Genomic DNA, 20,739 nt, shown 5'->3' with positions numbered 1-20,739 from the left:
AGTGCGTCTGCACAGCTCAGAGACAGACAGCGTCTCTATCCCAGCATCAGAGTCTAATGCAGTGCCTCTGCACACCTCGGAGACGGACAGTGTCTCTATTCCAGCATCAGAGTCTAATGCAGTGTGTCTGCACAGCTCAGAGACAGACAGCGTCTCTATCCCAGCATCAGAGTCTAATGCAGTGCGTCTGCACACCTCGGAGACAGACAGTGTCTCTATTCCAGCATCAGAGTCTAATGCAGTGTGTCTGCACACCTCGGAGACAGACAGTGTCTCTATTCCAGCACCAGAGTCTAATGCAGTGTGTCTGCACACCTCGGAGACAGAGAGCATCTCTATGCAAGCATCAGAGTCTAATGCAGTGCGTCTGCACAACTCGGAGACAGAGAGCGTCTCTATCCCAGGATCAGAGTCTAATGCAGTGCTTAGTGCTCAGATTATGGTCCCTGGAGCATAGACCTCTCTAGCCACAAGACGTGTGGGCTGCTCTAGAAAGCTCCTCAGGTCCTTCAAGTTATTTTTGGGTCACCCCATTGTTTGTAATTGCTCTAGAAAGCTCAACAACGACCCCTTAGCTCACTGCTCACCACTCTCTTCTCTTTCTCTCACTAAAGGCAGCCCCCCATTGCCTGCGGTGCACCTCGGCGGAGTAAGGTGGCAAACAACACAGAGGTCTCCCACGTGACGTACCAGCCAACCTATGTCGAGCCACGGCCCATCACTCCCACCAACACCGGCCATACCGAGGAGAAGAGGGTCATTGTGCCAGCAGGTGAGTGCCTGTGTCCATCCATGATTCTGTTCAATTCTAGCGCCTCGCTGCATGTCAACATCAGTGAGCACCAATGGCTGCATGGCAGTGCTAATTTGTAAGTGTGACTCCATGCTGATGTGTTTGTCGACAGTAGCTTCATGTCAGTGCTCGAGAGCAGGCATGGCCGCAGGTCCATGCTAGGGTTTAATCATTCTTGAAAGGTCAGTGCAATTGCACCATCATGGCTGTGGATCAGTGGTGGGATTCATGGAAGTTGCCTGTTGTAGCTGCTCTGTGTGGGTGACATGATTGCTGCAGGTCAGTGTTTGTGCCTGGTTATGCTGTTGTTCACTGTTAGTCTTCAAGTGTAAATACAGGTCATTGTAGTTGTCCTGTCTTGGTTGTGGATCAGGGCTTGTGATTAATTGCATGTCCTGGTGGATGCTTGAGTAAAACTATGGCCAATGGTGCATGCTAGTGTCCTAATTAGCCCTTATTGTGGTTACTAATCATGGTTAGTATCCAGTGCCAAATAGTGATGATGGCTTGTATTTTTGAAGTGCCGAATTGAGTGCCTGAAACAGGTGTCCTGGCACTGAACTGATCTGCCTTACATTTGGTGGAACCGCCTCATTTCCAATCACCTAGAGAATCTCACGGGGTTGGTTTCTGACCTAAGACTTAAAGGTAAATGACTCCACGGTTTAGGAGCCAATACTGAAAAAGGCATGTCTCCCTTTCTTTCCAGTTTAAACCTAGGAACATTTGTTAGTTGAAAGTCCCTTTACCTCCGCATCCTTCTCAGATGGGATTGTTCAACTGATCCCCCTGCGCCTGGATACCCTCACAGTGATTAGCCACGCTACACAATTCCTGATTAATTGATTGATTATTATTATTATTACCACTTATAAAACTTACCTGAGATGCTCACTGGACCTGTTCGATAAAATGCCTTATGAGGTAGACCATCTGTTTTTGAACTGCATTCGCTGATTCAAAGATTCCAGTGTACCTCTTTCCTAGCATTGGAAGCTGAATCATATTGTTCGAGGCATGTGGGCTGCTAAATTCATATCTTATGCATAGATCGCCGCCTAGTGTTGGGTCCGGATGATTGCACATTGTTGTCCTGGAAGAGTCTTCGAAGTATCACGAGATAGGTGGCTCCTCCCCTGGACTACAGTGCGCATGGGCATCGACTCCATCCCCAGATTGTTTTTTTCCGCCATTGGGTTCGGATGTGGTTTCGACGTCTCCGTGTCGGAACCGATAAACTTTGATCTTAAGGCCAAAAGGCCTTCGTTACCTGCGTCGGTATTGTTTGCGTACAGTCTCGAGCGTCGTCCGACTCTCTGAGCCGGAAATCTACGGAGTCAAGTAACTCCTCGGACATCGAGGCCCTCTCGTCGCAGCAAGACCCGACGAACTTAACATGGAGCGGAGCCCGTTCAAGTTCTGCCCCGTCTGTGGATCCAAATATCCACACATCGATGTGCATCCGGTCTGTAATAAATGCCTGTCGCCGGACCACAACGAGGAAAACTGCATGGCCTGCTCTCAGTTCAGGTCCAAGAAGACGCTCAAGCATTGGCGCGCGGCGCGCCTGGAGGCCCAGCGAGCGACACCGGCACCCGACAACATATTCGACGACCCCGCGGAGGAAGGCGATAGCCATCATCTCCAGATTTTGCCACCGTCGACGGAGGTCCAGGCCGATCCAGAGGAATACATCGAAGGACAGGCCCAAGACCTTGAATACGTCGAGGAGGTAGGGGACGACGAAGAAGTTTATGGGGCCGCGGAAGATAGCTCAGAGGAGGAGCTATGCCCCGAAGTCTACATTATTCAGGCTCAGGTCACGGGATCGCCACTCGGCCTTACCCACGACCCTGCACCGCTATCCCCGGCCCCGCCTTCTGGCCCGGCCACGGACACTCAAGCGGAGCCGCCATTGCCCGTATCGAAACCGAAACCGAAACCTTCGGATTCTACGGCACCCAAGATGGCCGACGTCCAGCCGAAATCGAAACCGAAACCTACGGAATCGACAAAACCTAAAATGGCCCACGTCCTACAAAAAATATCGAAGCCTGCTCCTTCATCGACTCCGTCGCCCTCCGGCCCACAAAAGTCGAAGAAGGCTGTCGAGTCGACAGCGCCGCAGAAGGTGCACAAGGAACCCTCCTCCAAGAAGGCCGTCCATCAGGCGTCGACCACGGTTGCTCCGGCGCGGACATCTAAAACTCTTGACACGCCTTCGGACGCTACTACGGCGCCGTCAACTAAACGCCCAGTCGACCCAAAGTCGACTAAAAGCCACGACCCAAAGGCCGCGGGCTCAACGCATCGGCACAAGGATGCCGGATCTGCAGCAACGGCGTCGGCGCCAAAGCCTTCAACGGAGCCGCGACACATTGCAGCCGAAGATTCGTCGACGCAAATACCGTCGACACCAAGGGACTCCGACGCCACCGAACATCGGCCGTCGGTTACAAAACCCTCTACCTCCTTCACAAAGCAGGTCACCGACTCCCTGAAACGTATTCGGGAGAAGACTTTGTCGTCCACGGCTTCCACGCCATCGGCTCCAAAATCGGTGGACACACCTCCGAAGTCCTCGAGCAAGCTTCTTTACACTCTGCCACCGAAGGTGGCCCCAAAGGCATTTGCAACAACGTCGGTGCCAAAACCGTCGGATCCGTCGACGCCAAAGAGCCGCTCGGATCAATATCAAGCCTCAGAAGACCAATCTGAGCATTGCATCGATGCCCAAACAGGGAAATGGACCCTTTATAAGAGGAAAATCACTTCCCAACCACTGGAATCCTATGTTATTCCACTGAAGAAGAAGAGGCCAGCACAGGACATTCCTTCCCTTATTGAGCCTATTCTGCCACCACCGAGAAGGAGTCCATCACCTTCCCCCAACCAATCAGGAGGAGAGGATGATGAACAAGAGGACCAATACAATTTCCCAGTTGACAATGACCCTGATGTTCAGCAGGACTCATATGACGACACTGGGGACCAAGGTGGACATCAGGTGGTACAAGATCCACAGGGTTTTGGGGCACGTACATCTCCAACAGAGGATTCTGCAGCATTTAATGCTTTAATCGAACGGGCAGCAGCAAATCATAATGTGGACATGCATGCTGACCCGGTGGAGGAAGACTTTTTGTTTGACACTTTCTCTGTCTCAGAAAGAACAGTTAAAATACTTCCTATGCTTAAAGGTGTCCTTAAACATGCCCCAGAGATCTTTAAGGAACCTACCAGGGCGAGAGTGGTGAACCCACGTATCGAGAAAAAATACAGGCCAACACCTGGAGATCCTGCATATATTCGAGGACAGTTGCCTCTGGACTCGTTGGTGGTCGCCAATGCCCGCAAGAGGGCAAACTCCCAAACCACGGGTGAAGCTCCTCCCCCAGACAAGGAGTCGAAAGTGCTTGAGGCATCCGGCAAGAGGGTGGCAGCGCAGGCTGCCAATGTATGGCGTATTGCAAACACCCAGGCACTATTGGCACGATACGATAGGGCGCATTACGACACCCTAGAACAGCTCCTTCAACACCTACCTGATGAGTTTAAGGAAGCAGCCAAAATGCTCATACAAGAGGGAAAGCTTATCTCAAACGCTGCAATGAAGTGTGCACTTGATGTGGCAGATACAGCGGCTAGGGGGATTAACACTAGCGTCATGTTGAGGCGACAAGCTTGGCTTCGCATATCTGGATTTAAGCCTGACATCCAGACTACAATCCTCAACCAGCCCGTCAATCCTGACAGACTGTTTGGTCCAGATGTAGACACCACCCTTGAAAAAATTAAAAAGGACAACGAGACTGCTAAGTCCATGGGGGCGCTTCAGTCACAACAATTCAGGTGAAACACTTTTCGTCGCTCAGGAGCACGTGGTGTTACCAGAGGACACTTGGGTCAACAAACACAATTCACAAAGGGTGGTGCGCAATCCTCGTACCCCAAGCAGGGTAGAGGGGGTTACAGAGGTAACAGTGCCAAGGGCAGAGGCAGAGGGAACAACAACTCCCGTACCTCTGCCGCCAACAAACAGTGACTCTCTGTCTCTGCCCCCCGACCATACCACACCTGTCGGGGGGAGACTCCAGAAGTTCCTGCCAGTCTGGACGTCCATCACCACAGACAGGTGGGTGAGAAAACTTATCCAGTACGGTTACTGTTTGGAGTTAACATCCACTCCTCCCAACATTCCCCCAAGACACCGTCCTATGTCGGCAGAGCACTTGCACTTATTGCAGCAGGAAGTACTGGTGATGCTGCAAAAAGGCGCAATCGAGCTCGTACCTGTAGAAGAAGAAGGCACAGGGGTCTATTCCCTGTACTTCCTCATCCCAAAAAAGGACGGATCCCTCAGACCTATTCTGGATCTACGCCCCCTCAACATGTACATACTGTCAGAACACTTTCACATGCTGACACTGCAACAAATCCTTCCCCTGCTCAATCAAGGGGACTTCCTAGCAACCTTGGATCTCAAGGATGCTTATTTCCACATCCCACTCCACCCATCCCACAGAAAATACCTCAGGTTTACCATTCAAAACAGGCACTATCAGTTCAAAGTCCTACCCTTCGGGGTGACTACTGCCCCCAGAGTGTTTACAAAGTGTCTGGCGACAGTGGCGGCGCACCTCAGAAGACAGAACATACATGTCTACCCGTACCTAGACGACTGGCTTGTTCAAGCAAAGTCGGAACAACAGTGCGCCGCGGACATGTCCCACACTATTCAACTCCTTCACAGCCTGGGGTTCTCGCTAAACTACCCGAAGTCGCACCTTCAACCAAACCATGTGCGGCAGTATCTGGGCGCGACAATAAACACCCTGACTGCTATGGCTCAGCCAAACCCAGTCAGAATCAACAGCATTCAGTCGCTGAGCCAAAAGTTCAGACCGCAACACTCCCTGCCAGCGAGAGTGTTCATGCAGTTGATAGGCATGATGGCCTCCTGCATCTTCATAGTCCCGCACGCGAGGTTGCACATGCGCCCGCTCCAAGAATGCTTGGCAAATAAGTGGACACAGGCTCGGGGGCAGCTGACAGACCTAGTGTTGGTGACCGGTCGGGCATACAACTCTCTGCATTGGTGGAATCCACACAACCTTTGCAAGGGACGACCGTTCCAAGAGCCAGTGCCACAGATAATCCTAACAACGGACGCATCTCTCCAAGGGTGGGGAGCTCATGTGCTCCACTACACTGTGCAGGGACTGTGGTCCACCCAGCAGCAGAAGTTGCACATCAACTACCTGGAATTGATGGCAATCTTCATGGCGATAAAGTCCTTCAAAGTACATTTGTGCAACAAAGTCGTGTTGATCCGGACGGACAACATGACAGCCATGTACTACATCCAAAAGCAGGGACGTACTCACTCACCACAACTGTCTCATCTGGCTCAGAGCATGTGGAAGTGGGCCATTCAGAGGAACATTTTCCTCATGGCGGAACACCTCCCGGGCAAGGACAATCAGATGGCGGACCTGCTCAGCAGATACAGCCATCAAATGCACGAGTGGGAGATACATCCATCAGTACTCCACCCGTACTTCCAGCAGTGGGGTCATCCAGAGATAGACCTGTTTGCCACAAGGGAAAACGCAAAATGCCAAAGCTTTGCCGCCAGGTTCCCTCACACGGAATCGCAAGGGAATGGGATATGGATGAACTGGTCAGGCAAATTTGCGTACGCTTTTCCCCCAGCGCCTCTCATTCCGCTGGTGGCAAGAAAGCTAAAGCAACACTCGATGACTCTCATCCTGGTTGCTCCAACATGGGCACGCCAACCATGGTACACCACGTTTCTAGAACTTTCCGTGGTACCGCATCAAAGGCTGCATCTCACATCCAGGCTCTTAACGCAGAACCATGGCGACATTCAGCATCCAGATCCGCGACAGCTCAATCTGGCGATCTGGCTCCTGAAGTCTTAGAATTTGGCTACCTCAACCTGCCTCCAGAATGCATGGACATCATCCGGGAGGCAAGGAAGCCCACTACCCGAGCTTGCTATGCAGCAAAATGGAAGCGGTTTGTCATGTACTGTACAGACAACATTATCAACCCGCTGGATGCATCCATTCCTAACATCATCTGCTATTTGTTACATCTTTACAAATGCAATCTAGCGTACGCTTCCATTCGGATACATTTATCCGCCATAGCGGCTTATCTCCAGAATAGGCAACACCTCTCTGTTTTCAGGGTGCCTGCCATTAAAGCCTTCCTAGAAGGACTGAAGCGAGTCATTCCTCCAAGAACACCACCAGCTCCAGTGTGGAACCTCAATGTGGTCCTCACTAGGCTGATGGGCCCACCTTTTGAGCCACTGCACTCCTGCGAGATTCAGTTTCTCACATGGAAAGTGGCTTTTCTCATTGCTATCACGTCGCTCAGACGTGTAAGTGAGCTGCAGGCGCTCACAATCCAAGAGCCATTCATCCAGATACATTCCAACAGGGTAGTGCTCCGCACTAACCCCAAATTCCTTCCTAAGGTGGTGTCACAGTTTCATATCAACCAAACTATTGACCTGCCTGCGTTCTTCCAAAACCCACAAACAGTAGCAGAAAGAATGCTTCATACATTAGACGTTAGGAGGGCGCTAATGTACTACATTGACAGAACACAACACTTTAGAAAGACACAACAACTATTTGTTGCCTTCTCAGCACAGCACAAAGGCAACCCCATTTCCAAAGCAGGAATAGCCAGATGGATTGTTAAGTGCATTCAAATCTGTTATCAAAAGGCTAAACGTACTTTAACAATACCCCCAAGGGCGCACTCCACACGCAAATTGGGGGCCTCCATGGCTTTCCTGGGGAACATTCCCTTAGAAGACATTTGTAGAGCAGCCACATGGTCTACACCAGACACACATACCAAACATTACTGTGTAGATGTGCATTCAAAACAGCAAGCAGCTGTAGGACAGGCTGTTCTCAAGACACTTTTTCAAGCTTCTGCAGCTGGCACGGGCAACCGCCCTTAATGGAGGGACTGCTGTGTATTCTATGCATAAGATATGAATTTAGCAGCCCACATGCCTCGAACTGAATATGCTACTTACCAGTATGCATCTGTTCTTGGCATGTAGGGCTGCTAACATTCATATCGCCCGCCCTCCTCCCCGGTGCCCGTAGCGGCTGCAGATACTCTCTCTATATTCATCATTAGCATGGACAACCTTTATACTATTTCACTCCATCTCTGCCACAATGGCTAAAAACAATCTGGGGATGGAGTCGATGCCCATGCGCACTGTAGTCCAGGGGAGGAGCCACCTATCTCGTGATACTTCGAAGACTCTTCCAGGACAACAATGTGCAATCATCCAACACTAGGCGGCGATCTATGCATAAGATATGAATGTTAGCAGCCCTACATGCCAAGAACAGATGCATACTGGTAAGTAGCATATTCATTTGTCTCCCTGTTACAAGTTTGGCTGCCCGGTTCTGACCTCTGTGGACATTTAACGTAGGTTCCCAGATGCAGTGCATTGAGTCGTCCAGGTGTGAAACAATCAACGCCTGGACCACAGGTCTATGAGTCTGCACGGGTAATAAGGGAAGCACCTTACGTAGAACCTCAGATGCGTAACATATGATGCTGAGAACTGGGTGACATGTTTGTTCAGGTTCAATTCTGAGTTGATGATCACTCCCAGGCACTTTGTCACTGACTCTGGGGTCGGTGCATCTCCTAGGCTTTCAGGCCACCAGTTTGGCACCTTTGATAGCGAAACGAAGCAGATTATTTCTGCTTTTCCTCCATTTAATTCAAGTGCATTTACTGCATTACTGCACATCCATTTCTTGACCACTAGCACACAATTATGGAAATTCCCTGCCTTCTTTTTGACTTTAACCACTGACACGACAAACTGGATGTCATCTGCATATGATGTCAGTGACAACACAAATCCTTGTATCAGAGAGGCTAATGGGGAGATGGAAAAACTGAAAAGGGTTGGGCCTAGTATTGAACCATGGGAAGCTCCATAGCTCTGAACCCTCTGTGTTGATGAATAATCAGATATCCTAACTGATTGAGAATGGTTGTTTAAAAAAATCTTTGACCATTTTAGTGCTTTACCTTGGACTTCCTCGGGTTTCTAGACCATGGATCAGAATCCGATGGGAGACAGTGTCAAAGGCGGAACTAAGTTCTAATAATATTAGAGCAACTCTTTACCCTCATCTGGTACTGTTTCCACAGCTGTCTCTGTGCAGTGTCGTGATCTGCACTCATCCTGTGTCTTATCCAGTAACATAGAGACTGCTGGGCATTGTTAGTGACCATTAGTGGCTGCTGCTGCTCAGTGCATGTGTCCAATCATGACTGCCACTGCTCAGTGCAAGTGTCCAATCATGACTGCCACTGCTCAGTGCAAATGTCCAATCATGGCTGCCACTGCTCTATCCAAGTGTCCAATCATTGCTGCCACTGCTCAGTGCAAGTGTCCAATCATGACTGCCACTGCCCAGTGCAAATGTCCAATCATGGCTGCCACTGCTCTGTCCAAGTGTCCAATCATTGCTGCCACTGCCCAGTGCAAGTGTCCAATCATGACTGCCACTGCCCAGTGCAAATGTCCAATCATGGCTGCCACTGCTCTGTCCAAGTGTCCAATCATTGCTGCCACTGCCCAGTGCAAGTGTCCAATCATGGCTGCCACTGCTCAGTGCATGTGTCCAATCATGACTGCCACTGCCCAGTGCAAATGCCCAATCATGGCTGCCACTGCTCTGTCCAAGTGTCCAATCATTGCTGCCACTGCTCAGTGCAAGTGTCCAATCATGACTGCCACTGCTCAGTGCATGTGTCCAATCATGACTGCTACTGCCCAGTGCAAATGTCCAATCATGGCTGCCACTGCTCTGTCCAAGTGTCCAATCATTGCTGCCACTGCTCAGAGCAAGTGTCCAATCATGGCTGCCACTGCTCAATCCAAGCGTCCAATCATGGCTGCCACTGCTCAGGGCAAGTGTCCAATTGTGGCTGCTGTGGGACAGTGTTAGAGTCCAATCGTGGCTGCCACTAGTGGTTGTATGACAGAGGCACGCATGGTTGAACCACGGGTGCCTCTACCACGCAGCCTGAAAAACGAATGCGTCTCAACAACGCATTGCTTTACCGCACATGCCTTTACCACGCATGCCTTTACCACACAATTCTGTGTGAAGGCAAGTTTGGCAAAGAAATGCCTGGTGAAGTTAACACCCCTTTCCCTCCACCCTGAGTCCTAAAATCCTGGCCCCTGTCCTATAACCCGACTCCCCCAAGCCCTAAAAACTACATTGCCCTTAAATCGTAAACTGTTCTGACTCCCACTGCCCTAAAAGCTTCCCGTTGCCCTGAATACTAACCCTTCCTCCTGCCCTGATCCCTAAAACTCTGCCCCCACTTAAAAACTTCCACAACCCCCCTTGCCCTAAAACTGACCCTCCTACCCTGGACACTGCCCCTTCCGCTCCCCTGAGCCCTAAAACTCTGCCCCCTACGTAAAACCTACCCCGACCCCCCTTTCCCTAAGCCCAAAAACTGCCCTCCTACCCTGGAAACTGGCCCTCCCTCCCGCCCCCCTGCTCAGAGCCCTACAACTCTATCACACTACTTAAACCTACCCCGACCCCAGCCTTCTGCCCTGAGCCCTAAAATCGTCCCCTGACTTCAATCCTACTCTCCGCCCTGCCCCTAATACCGACCCCCTACCTTAATGCCTACCCCCTTAGCCCCAGCCTAACTTATCTCGTCGTGTCCCAGTCCTACGCGCAGGTCTTCCTTTCAGGTTCCTCTCCCCGGCCGCCAGCAGCAAGAACACTGACTGCCTTAACCATGCATTGCCATCAGAAAGCTGTAGCCGAGACTTATAAAACGAAAACCTGAAAACGCGGGAGAGATGAAACATTAAAGACATTTTTCTTTTCCTGTTTTTTGAGAACATATTTCCGAATTTATCCAAGTAAGAAGGTAGTTAATATAAGGGGGTAGTACCAAAAAATCATTGTCAAAATCTTGTCTGATATAAAAATAATTTCCTTAATATAATGTAGAACATTTTTGCCCCATTTGAGTTAATGTAGACAATCTTCAAACAGCATTTTTATAAAAGATACTAGCTGTACCTGGCCACTCGTTGCTGTGGCAGGATGTATGTCAGTACTACATGATCTTTTAGATCGCGGTACTTTACAACGCTGCCATTACAACGCAAGTCGTTACAACGACTTGCGCTGGTGTGCGCGGATTGAGGAATATTATAATATTATATTCCAACACCAGCCCACGTAACAGTAGGGAAGGTGTTGGAATATAAAATTACAATATTCCTTATCCAACAGCGCCATCCAGCGCAAGTCGTAGTAACGACTTGCGTTGTAAAGGTAGTGCGGTGTAAACACCGCGTTGTAAACGATGTTTCCCGCTGTGGCACAGTGTGGTTAAATGAAAGAGAAAGAAAAGAGTAAGCGCACGTTTCTAATATGTTTAATTTCACAATGCTTGTGGGTACACAATATGTTTTTGTAACTATTGTCACGTTGTGTATATATAAACACGCGCTAATGTTGCAAATTGAATCAACTCCTCCCCGCTCCCTCCACCCTCTTCCCGGTCTGCCATCCTGACACCAACTGTTCATCCTAATATATGTAGACTATGTAGACTATTGTCTCTATGCGTCCTTTCTTAATGTCACAAAGTGAACCAACTCCTCCCTCCTCCCTCCTCCCACTTCCCGGTCTGCCATCCTGACATCAACTGTCCATCCTAATATATGTAGACTATTGTCTCTATGTGTCCCTTTTAGTTGTTGCGCAGCAAACCAAATCGATAGGGTCTGTTCGACCTTTCGATTAAAAACATGCACGTATTGGACACGCGCGTATTCTAGTCCAACGTTGTGTATATATAAACACACGCTAATGTTGCAAAGTGATCCAACTCCTCCCCCCTCCCTCCACCCACTTCCCGATCTGCCATCCTGACACCAACTTTCCATCCTAATATATGTAGACTATTGTCTCTATGCGTCCTTTCTTAATGTTGCAAAGTGAACCAACTCCTCCCCCCTCCCTCCACCCACTTCCCGGTCTGCCATCTTGACACCAACTGTCCATCCTAATATATGTAGACTATTGTCTCTATGCGTCCCTTGTAGTTTTTGCGCAGCAACCAAATCAATAGGGTCTGTTCAGCCTTTCAATTAAAAACACGCGTGTATTGGACACACGCGTATTCTAATCCCACGTTGTGTATATATATAAACAATCGCTTAATCGAATCCAACGTTGTGTCAAAATTTCAAATCAATCGGTGAAGAACTTTCGGAGATTTAAGATTTTGAACAAAGGAACATTGACATTTTTATGTGTCTGTTCGGGCTTTCGATTAAAAACATGCGCGTATTGGAATCCAACGTTGTGTGTATAAAAACACCCCCCTATTCGAATCCAACGTTGTGTCAAAATTTCAAAGCAATCGGTGAAGAACTTTCGGAGATTTGCGATTTTGAAAAAACTAACATTTACATTTTTATTTATATAGAAGATTTGGGACACAATATTTAACTCAATCGGTATTTCTGCATATGATATTCTGACATACAAACAAGAAAAGGCCACAATCCAACATTATTTAATTTTTACTCCCAGTTTGTGAGTCCACAGTTTTCAAGCCTTTCCTGCATGGCAAGTAGTTGGGCTCTGTGCTCAAAGCATTCCACAGTCTGGGATCCTGGTACCCCAGACTTCCACCTCAATGTTTAATCAAGTTGAAGGTTTAATGGGTGATAAGTTGTGCCATCAACGAGTGTGGAATCCTTTTCGGAATCTAATGGGATGTTAGTTTTTGATGCCATATTGGACCTTTGTCCATGTTCGCCTTATGTACAGAGCACAAAATGTGATTGCCATGTCCACATGGAGCCAGAGAATGATCTTAGGGATAGTTTTATGTGGTCATGCCCCCCCAGTAAGCCACTGCCTACTTTTTGAAGTATTTACAGCCTTTTCACAAACTGGTTTGTAGCCCAGTGCAGATGACGATGAATTAGGCTAGGTGTTCCATCACCACTACTATCATTTTATGGTCTCAATAATACAGATAAAAGGAAATTAGAGATATATGTATACAGCACAAAACCGGCTGAATGGCAAAGGAAATGTGATGGGAATGGCACCCGTCTGTTCGGGCTTTCGATTAAAAACATGCGCGTATTGGAATCCAACGTTGTGTGTATAAAAACACCCCCCTATTCGAATCCAACGTTGTGTCAAAATTTCAAAGCAATCGGTGAAGAACTTTCGGAGATTTGCGATTTTGAAAAAACAAACATTTACATTTTTATTTATATAGAAGATTTGGGACACAATATTTAACTCAATCGGTATTTCTGCATATGATATTCTGACATACAAACAAGAAAAGGCCACAATCCAACATTATTTAATTTTTACTCCCAGTTTGTGAGTCCACAGTTTTCAAGCCTTTCCTGCATGGCAAGTAGTTGGGCTCTGTGCTCAAAGCATTCCACAGTCTGGGATCCTGATACCCCAGACTTCCACCTCAATGTTTAATCAAGTTGAAGGTTTAATGGGTGATAAGTTGTGCCATCAACGAGTGTGGAATCCTTTTCGGAATCTAATGGGATGTTAGTTTTTGATGCCATATTGGACCTTTGTCCATGTTCGCCTTATGTACAGAGCACAAAATGTGATTGCCATGTCCACATGGAGCCAGAGAATGATCTTAGGGATAGTTTTATGTGGTCATGCCCCCCCAGTAAGCCACTGCCTACTTTTTGAAGTATTTACAGCCTTTTCACAAACTGGTTTGTAGCCCAGTGCAGATGACGATGAATTAGGCTAGGTGTTCCATCACCACTACTATCATTTTATGGTCTCAATAATACAGATAAAAGGAAATTAGAGATATATGTATACAGCACAAAACCGGCTGAATGGCAAAGGAAATGTGATGGGAATGGCACCCGACTTAGACAGACAAATAAAGGGTTTCAATGAGCTTTAGCAATTAATTTGGAATGACGGTGGAGGGCAGCTTTGTAGGTAGATTCTAAGGTCGATCCTTAGAAACACCAGAAGGACAGTGCTTGACCTGTCAACCTTGGTGTGGTCTTCCCCCAAACCTTTTGGCTGCTTGCCTCCTTGTTTTTGCTGCTTCATTTTGTTGTCCTTAGGACTCTTAGCACTTTACCACTGCTGACCAGTTCTAAAGTGCATGTACTTCTCCCCTAAACATGGCTACATTTGGTATTTCCTCAATTAGCATATTTTATTTATGTGTAAGTCCCTAGTAGAGACCACTACTTGTGCCTAGGGCCTCTAAGTAAAATGCTATTAGTGGGCCTGCAGCACGGATTCTGCCACCCACACAAGCAACCCTTTAAACATGTCTCATGTCTGCCACTGCAGAGCCTCTGTATGCAGTTTTACTGCCATTTCGACTTGGCATTTAGAACTTTTTGCCAAGCCTTAAATTCCCATTTTATTACACACAAGCCACTACTAAGGTAGGGTGCTGTGTAGGTATAAGATAGGACATGTACTTTCAAGTTTGGCATGTCCTGGTAGTGAAAAACACCTACATTTGTTTTCCACTACTGCGAGGCCTACTCCTCTCACAGGTTATCTTTGGGAATTAATTATTACACTTTTAATATGTAATTCCTAATTGGGAAGGAGTCACTCTGTCATGTTTTATATCTTTGGAATGGTATTGATAAATCCTCTTTACTGATAAAGTTGGATTTAACATTACTATTTTAGAAATGCCACTTTAAGAAAGTGGACATTTCTCTAATCTTAAAGCTGTGTGTGCCTGCAGGCTGTCTTTAATATATGTCTGGGGTGGTTGACAGCTTGACTTTGTGCATTCCCTCTAGACAGCAACACGCAAAGGAAGGTTAGGTGTGTCTTAGTGCCCATCTGCATCTGGATGGCTCATTCTGGGCAGGATGGAAGTGAGGAGCTGACAAACCTCAATAGGTAATGTCCTGAGCCCACACAAAGGGTTGATTAACCCCCTGTAGGGAGTCTGGAGCCAGGACTGACAAGAAAGGCCCTATGTGTACTTCAAATATCTTTCTTTGATGTCACCCCCACTTCAAAGGCAAAACTGGGTATAAGTACTGGGTCTCTGACCCCTCCAAATCAGACACTTCTGGACCTGTGAAGAAACTCTGTCAGAAGAACTGCTATGCTGCTACACGGACTGTCCCTCTGCTGGAAGAACTGCTTTTCTGCTGTGCTGCCCTGCTGCTCTCTGACCCTGCTAAGGGAGAGCTGGATTCTGCCTTGACCCCAGAGTGAGCTCCAAGGGTTTGCCTCCTATTTTTTGAGACTCAGAGATATCAAAGTCTCACCACTTGCTTCTGTGCCTGGTCCATTGGAAGTGGATGACTTTCAAAGTTATGGTACCAGAATATTTTAAACAAAATGTTACCTGACAGAATATTTGTGTCCCAATTATTGTTTACAAAATATCTTCCTATTGGAGTTAATAATTTAAATATACACCCTATGGGACAATATCTTTGCAAATATATTTGAGATGGTATATTTCTGTCAAGCGATATGTTTGCTAATGATATACTGACATACAGTCCTGACGTCACAGGCATACACACTAGCTGATGCAGCTGCAGTGCAATTGCAGGCTTAGCAGTGTAAACATAGGCAGTGGGCGGAGATCTTGCTGCTGCTCTGCACTTCCTCTTTCGAATAGTAAGGCTGTGAAATGGCATCAGTAGCTCATGAGTTCCTCTAGTGCTGTCTTGCTGAGAGCAAGTTGGTGGGGCCTTGGTGCTACATAAGAAACCACAGCAGCAGATTCTGTATGTGAAGACTTAATGAGCCGGGTAGACCACTAATATAGAGGCACATAGGGCCTTTACCTAACTAGGGCAATGTTTGTTACTGTCGAAAGTGGACTTTGCTTCAAGTCACAGCAGAAAAAGACCAATGATTCAAATCACCGTGGCAAGAGAGCTCTGCTTCAAGTCACAGAGTGAGAGGAGCTTTGCTTTAGCTCACTGAAGGAATAGAAATTTGCTTTAAGTCACTGTGCCAATAAAACTTTGCTTTAAGTTACAAAGGCAGCCAAGATTTGCTTTAGGACACAGAAGCAAAAAAGCTTTGTTTCAAGTTAGTTTGGAAAGAAAACTTCACATCAGGAAACATATGTGTAATCTTTTGCAGAAGCAATATGGATTTCTTTGTTTCTTGTTTTCAGGCTCCAGGTAAGGGGCTTTTGTCGTGAATCTAAAGGTGTACTTGACATTGGTGCACTGCTCAAGGTTTGATCAAACCAAGCAGTAGTATTCATCCACAGAAAAGCCACCCAATCTAGTTGATAGGATTTTCAAAGTGTGCATATTATGTTTTGAGTATTTGTAAACCTAAGTTCGAGGCATGTGGGCTGCTGAATTCACATCTGTGCATAGATCGCCGCCTAGTGTTGGGTCCGGATGATTGCACATTGTTGTCCTGGAAGAGTCTTCGAAGTATCACGAGATAGGTGGCTCCTCCCCTGGACTACAGTGCGCATGGGCATCCTCTCCATCCTCAGATTGTTTTTTTCCGCCATTGGGTTCGGATGTACTTTCCTTTACTCAAAGTTCGGAATCTAAACTACGCTTCTAAAGGCCAAAAGGCCTTCGGTATCGTCGGTATTGTTTCGAATCGGTGCCGACAGCTTCTTTACAAACTTTATTCAACTTGGGACGTCGAATCGGGCCGCGGGCCTTCTCGGCGCCAGGCGACCAGTCGTCAATGGAACGGAGCCCATTTAAAAGATGCCCTCTTTGTAACTCAAAATACCCACATATCGATAAACACCCTGTATGTAACAAGTGTTTATCTCCTGAACATAATGAATCCGACTGCCTAGCCTGTGCCCAATTTCGTTCCAAAGGGCAGCTAGGCTAATCATGCAGAAACCAGCGCCGGAGCCGGAAAATATCTTCGGCGATGAAGAAGATCTCGTTGAAGCCGAAGAATATGAACAACAGTCGGATCAAGATTCAGAGCATGATTCCAACTACTATATCGACGACGAAGAAGACATCGTCGAGGTAGGGGACGACGATCAAGGGATCGGAGCCGTAGAGGACGACTCCAGTGATGAAACGGTGCCAACCGTGAGTCCGACGCCCCATACCTATACCTCCATGGTTCCACAGGCTCAGGTCGAGGCATCGCCACAAGGCCTTAGCCAAGATCTCGAAACACATTCTATAGCCCCGCAATACAGCTCGGCTAAGAATATTACAAAAGAGCCATCGGAGCGACGTACTCCGAAATTGGTAATATCGAAACCAAAAGTTGTGGAACCAAAAACGAAACCGAAACTAATCGACTACACGGTCTTCGGACCACACTACGTTGATCCATTGGAGTCGAGACCGAAGAAACTCATCGACAATACGATCTTTGGGCCAAACTATGTCGATCCATCGGAGTCGAACACAAGGGTCGTCGTCGTCGAGACGAAAACCAGCGCCCCTATATCTACTCCAAAACAAAAGGTCGTCGAACCGAAAAAGTCGGCGTCGACAGCCGCAAACACAAAAAAGGGACTCGATCTGAAGAAGGTTGTCGAACCCAAACAGAAAACCGACAAACCAATGGCTCTGCAACAGAAAGCAATCGAGCTGAAGAAAATCAACCCGAAGGCGGCCATGGAGCCAAGCGCAAAGAGCGTCGATCCGAAACCACAGGTTCCCAAAATCGACACAAAGTCACAAATCCACAATCGAACCGACGAAAACCGTTGAAGCGGGAAAAAGTTTGGCTCCGAAGAAACAGGCCCTACCTAAACAAAATGTAGTACCACAGAGGGACTTCGGACCAATTAAATTTGGCCTACCACCTTCCTCAAAAACAAAAGCGGTCGACCCAAAAAGCGGCATCGAACCGACACAAACAAAGCAAAAGACATTGCCAAAAACACCCAGAACTGCTGAACAGGAAGTCTTATATCCAGACCCTGCATCAGAAAAACTTTACATTGACCCTAATTCTGGGAAACTCACTCTCTACAAATGAAAACTGAGATCAGAGACTGAGAAAGAGACTTACACTATACCACTCAAAAAGAAAAGGGATTGTTCTACTTCACCTATTCTGTTTGAGCCTAATCAGCCAACTAGGCCTAACACATACTCATATACACCCACACACTCAAATGAAGAGGTGGATGAGGATTATAATCAGGAATACAATTACCCAGTAGACACTGACCAAGACAGTCAAACTCAACCATGGGTTGACCCAGTACATCCTGGTGATTCTCAACCCATTCCTGATACATCTGCATACCCTGCTAGGCCTTCTCCTACAGAGGACACAGCTGCTTTTAATTCACTAATTGAAAGGGCAGCCCTCCATCACAATGTGGACATGCATGCAGACCCTGTGGAGGAAGATTTCCTCTTTGACACTTTTGCCACATCAGAAAGAACTGTTAAGACACTACCTATGTTAAAAGGGGTACTTAAACATGCAGGAGACATATTTAAGGAGACAACTAGGGCACGGGTCATTAACCCAAGAATTGAGAGGAAATACAGGCCAGCGCCACTAGACCCTACATATATTAAGGGTCAACTGCCTTTGGATTCTTTAGTGGTATCCAATGCATGTAAACGTGCAAACTCTCAAACAACTGGAGAAGCTCCACCTCCTGACAAAGAATCAAAGATCTTTGAGGCATCAGATAAAAGGGTAGCCGCACAAGCAGCTAACATATGGAGAATATCTAACACACAAGCCCTGTTAGCTAGGTATGACAGGGCACACTATGACACCTTAGAAACACTTCTTCAGCATTTACCTGAACCTTACAAAGAACAGGCTGAACAACTAGTACAGGAGGGAAAGCTAATCACTAACGCCTCCTTTTAATGTGCCTTAGATGTGGCAGACACAGCGGCCAGGTCTATTAATACGAGTGTTATGATCAGGAGACATGCGTGGCTACGCATTTCTGGTTTTAAAAATGAAGTCCAGTCCACTTTGTTAAACCAGCCAGTCAATCCTGACTACTTATTTGGTCCAGCGGTAGATACAATCCTGGACAAAATGAAAAAAGACACTGAGACAGCTAAGTCTATGGGAGCCCTACAATCACAACAACACAGAGGCTCCTTTCGTTGCTCAAATTACAGTGGTGCTGCAAGAGGTAACTCATCACAGCAGACCACAAACTACAAGGGAAATACACAAACCACCTACAATTAAAACAATAGAGGTGGATACCGCGGCAATAACAACAAAGGCAGAGGACGAGGGAATAATACCACCAGATCCTCTACCAACACAAAACAGTGACTTCTTAGCGCTACCCCCAGACCATATAACACCGGTCGGGGGACGATTACAGCAGTTCCTACCAGTCTGGCAAAACATCACTACAGACAAGTGGGTAAGGCAAATTATCCGGGATGGCTATTGCCTAGAGCTAACCTCCACACCACCCAACATACCACCAAAACACCGTCCTATGTCTGTAGAACACCTCAACTTATTGCAGCAAGAAGTCATCAGCATGCTGCAAAAAGGGGCCATAGAACTAGTACCATTAGAACATCAAGGTACAGGGGTATATTCACTATACTTCCTCATCCCCAAAAAGGACGGGTCGCTCAGACCAATATTGGACCTCAGGCCCCTAAATCAATACTTCTTATCAGAACATTTTCATATGCTCACTCTACAACAAGTGTTACCACTGTTGCAGCAAGGAGACTTCCTCGCAAACTTGGACCTCAAAGACGCATATTTCCATATCCCAATACATCCTGCTCACAGGAAATATCTCAGGTTCACGCTCCTAAATCAACATTACCAATTCAAAGTCCTTCCATTTGGTGTAACAACAGCTCCAAGGGTGTTCACAAAATGCCTAGCGACAGTTGCTGCACATTTAAGAAAACAACATATTCATGTCTATCCGTACCTGGACGACTGGCTAATACAAGCAAAGTCAGCCCAGCAATGTGCCAGCCACATGTCCCAAACTATTTGCCTCCTGCACAGTCTAGGCTTCACGTTGAACTACCAGAAATCTCACCTTCAGCCATCCCATGTACAGCAGTACCTGGGAGCAACAATAAATACTCTAGCAGCAAAAGCATACCCAAACACTGCAAGAATAAACAGTATGCGGCTACTGATCCAGAAGTTCAAGCCCCAACACTCACTCTCTGCCCGAGTGTTTATGCAACTCATAGGCAAGATGGCTTTGTGCATCTTCATAGTCCCTCACGCGAGACTACACATGCGTCCGCTAGAAGAGTGCTTAGCACGGCAGTGGAACCAGGCTCAAGGACAATTGAAAGACCTAGTGTTGGTGACCAGTCGTGCATACAACTCTCTGCATTGGTGGAATCCACAAAACCTTTGCAAGGGACGACTGTTCCAAGAGCCTGTACCACAAATAGTGCTGACAACGGACGCATCCCTCATAGGATGGGGAGCCCATGTCCTTCAGTACACAGTGCAGGGCCTATGGACAACACAACAGAAAAAAATGCACATCAACTTGCTAGAGATTATGGCAATTTTTCTCTCAATGAAAGCGTTCAAAGTACATTTATGCAACAAAAACGTGTTGTTCCGGACAGACAACATGACAGCAATGTACTACATGCAGAAACAGGGAGGAACACACTCTCCACAGCTATCACATCTAGCCCAAAGCATGTGGAAGTGGGCCATTCAAAGAAACGTTTTTCTCATGGCGGAACACCTCCCAGGCAAGGACAACCAAATAGCGGATCTGCTCAGCAGACACAGCCAACAGATGCACGAGTGGGAGATTCATCCCATGGTGCTACAACCATACTTCCAACAGTGGGGACAACCAGAGATAGACCTGTTCGCCACAAGGGAAAACGCAAAATG

General features: G+C 47.3%; 1 protein-coding gene across 2 annotated transcripts in view; it reads left to right on the top strand.

The window, feature by feature from the left end:
- Positions 1 to 20,739, top strand: part of LOC144770695 (retroviral integration site protein Fli-1 homolog) — a 261,988-nt gene that overhangs the window by 183,052 nt on the left and 58,197 nt on the right. For both annotated transcript variants that reach the window (XM_078655421.1, XM_078655419.1), the window contains exon 3: positions 615 to 772. In XM_078655421.1, the coding sequence (XP_078511547.1) occupies positions 615 to 772 (158 nt within the window). The remainder of the gene's footprint in view (positions 1 to 614; positions 773 to 20,739) is intronic.

Source organism: Lissotriton helveticus, chromosome 7 (assembly GCF_964261635.1).
Source record: "Lissotriton helveticus chromosome 7, aLisHel1.1, whole genome shotgun sequence".
NCBI classification, from domain to species: domain Eukaryota; kingdom Metazoa; phylum Chordata; class Amphibia; order Caudata; family Salamandridae; genus Lissotriton; species Lissotriton helveticus.
Note: the sequence above shows the minus strand (reverse complement) of the source record. Positions and strands in the feature narration are given on the sequence as shown.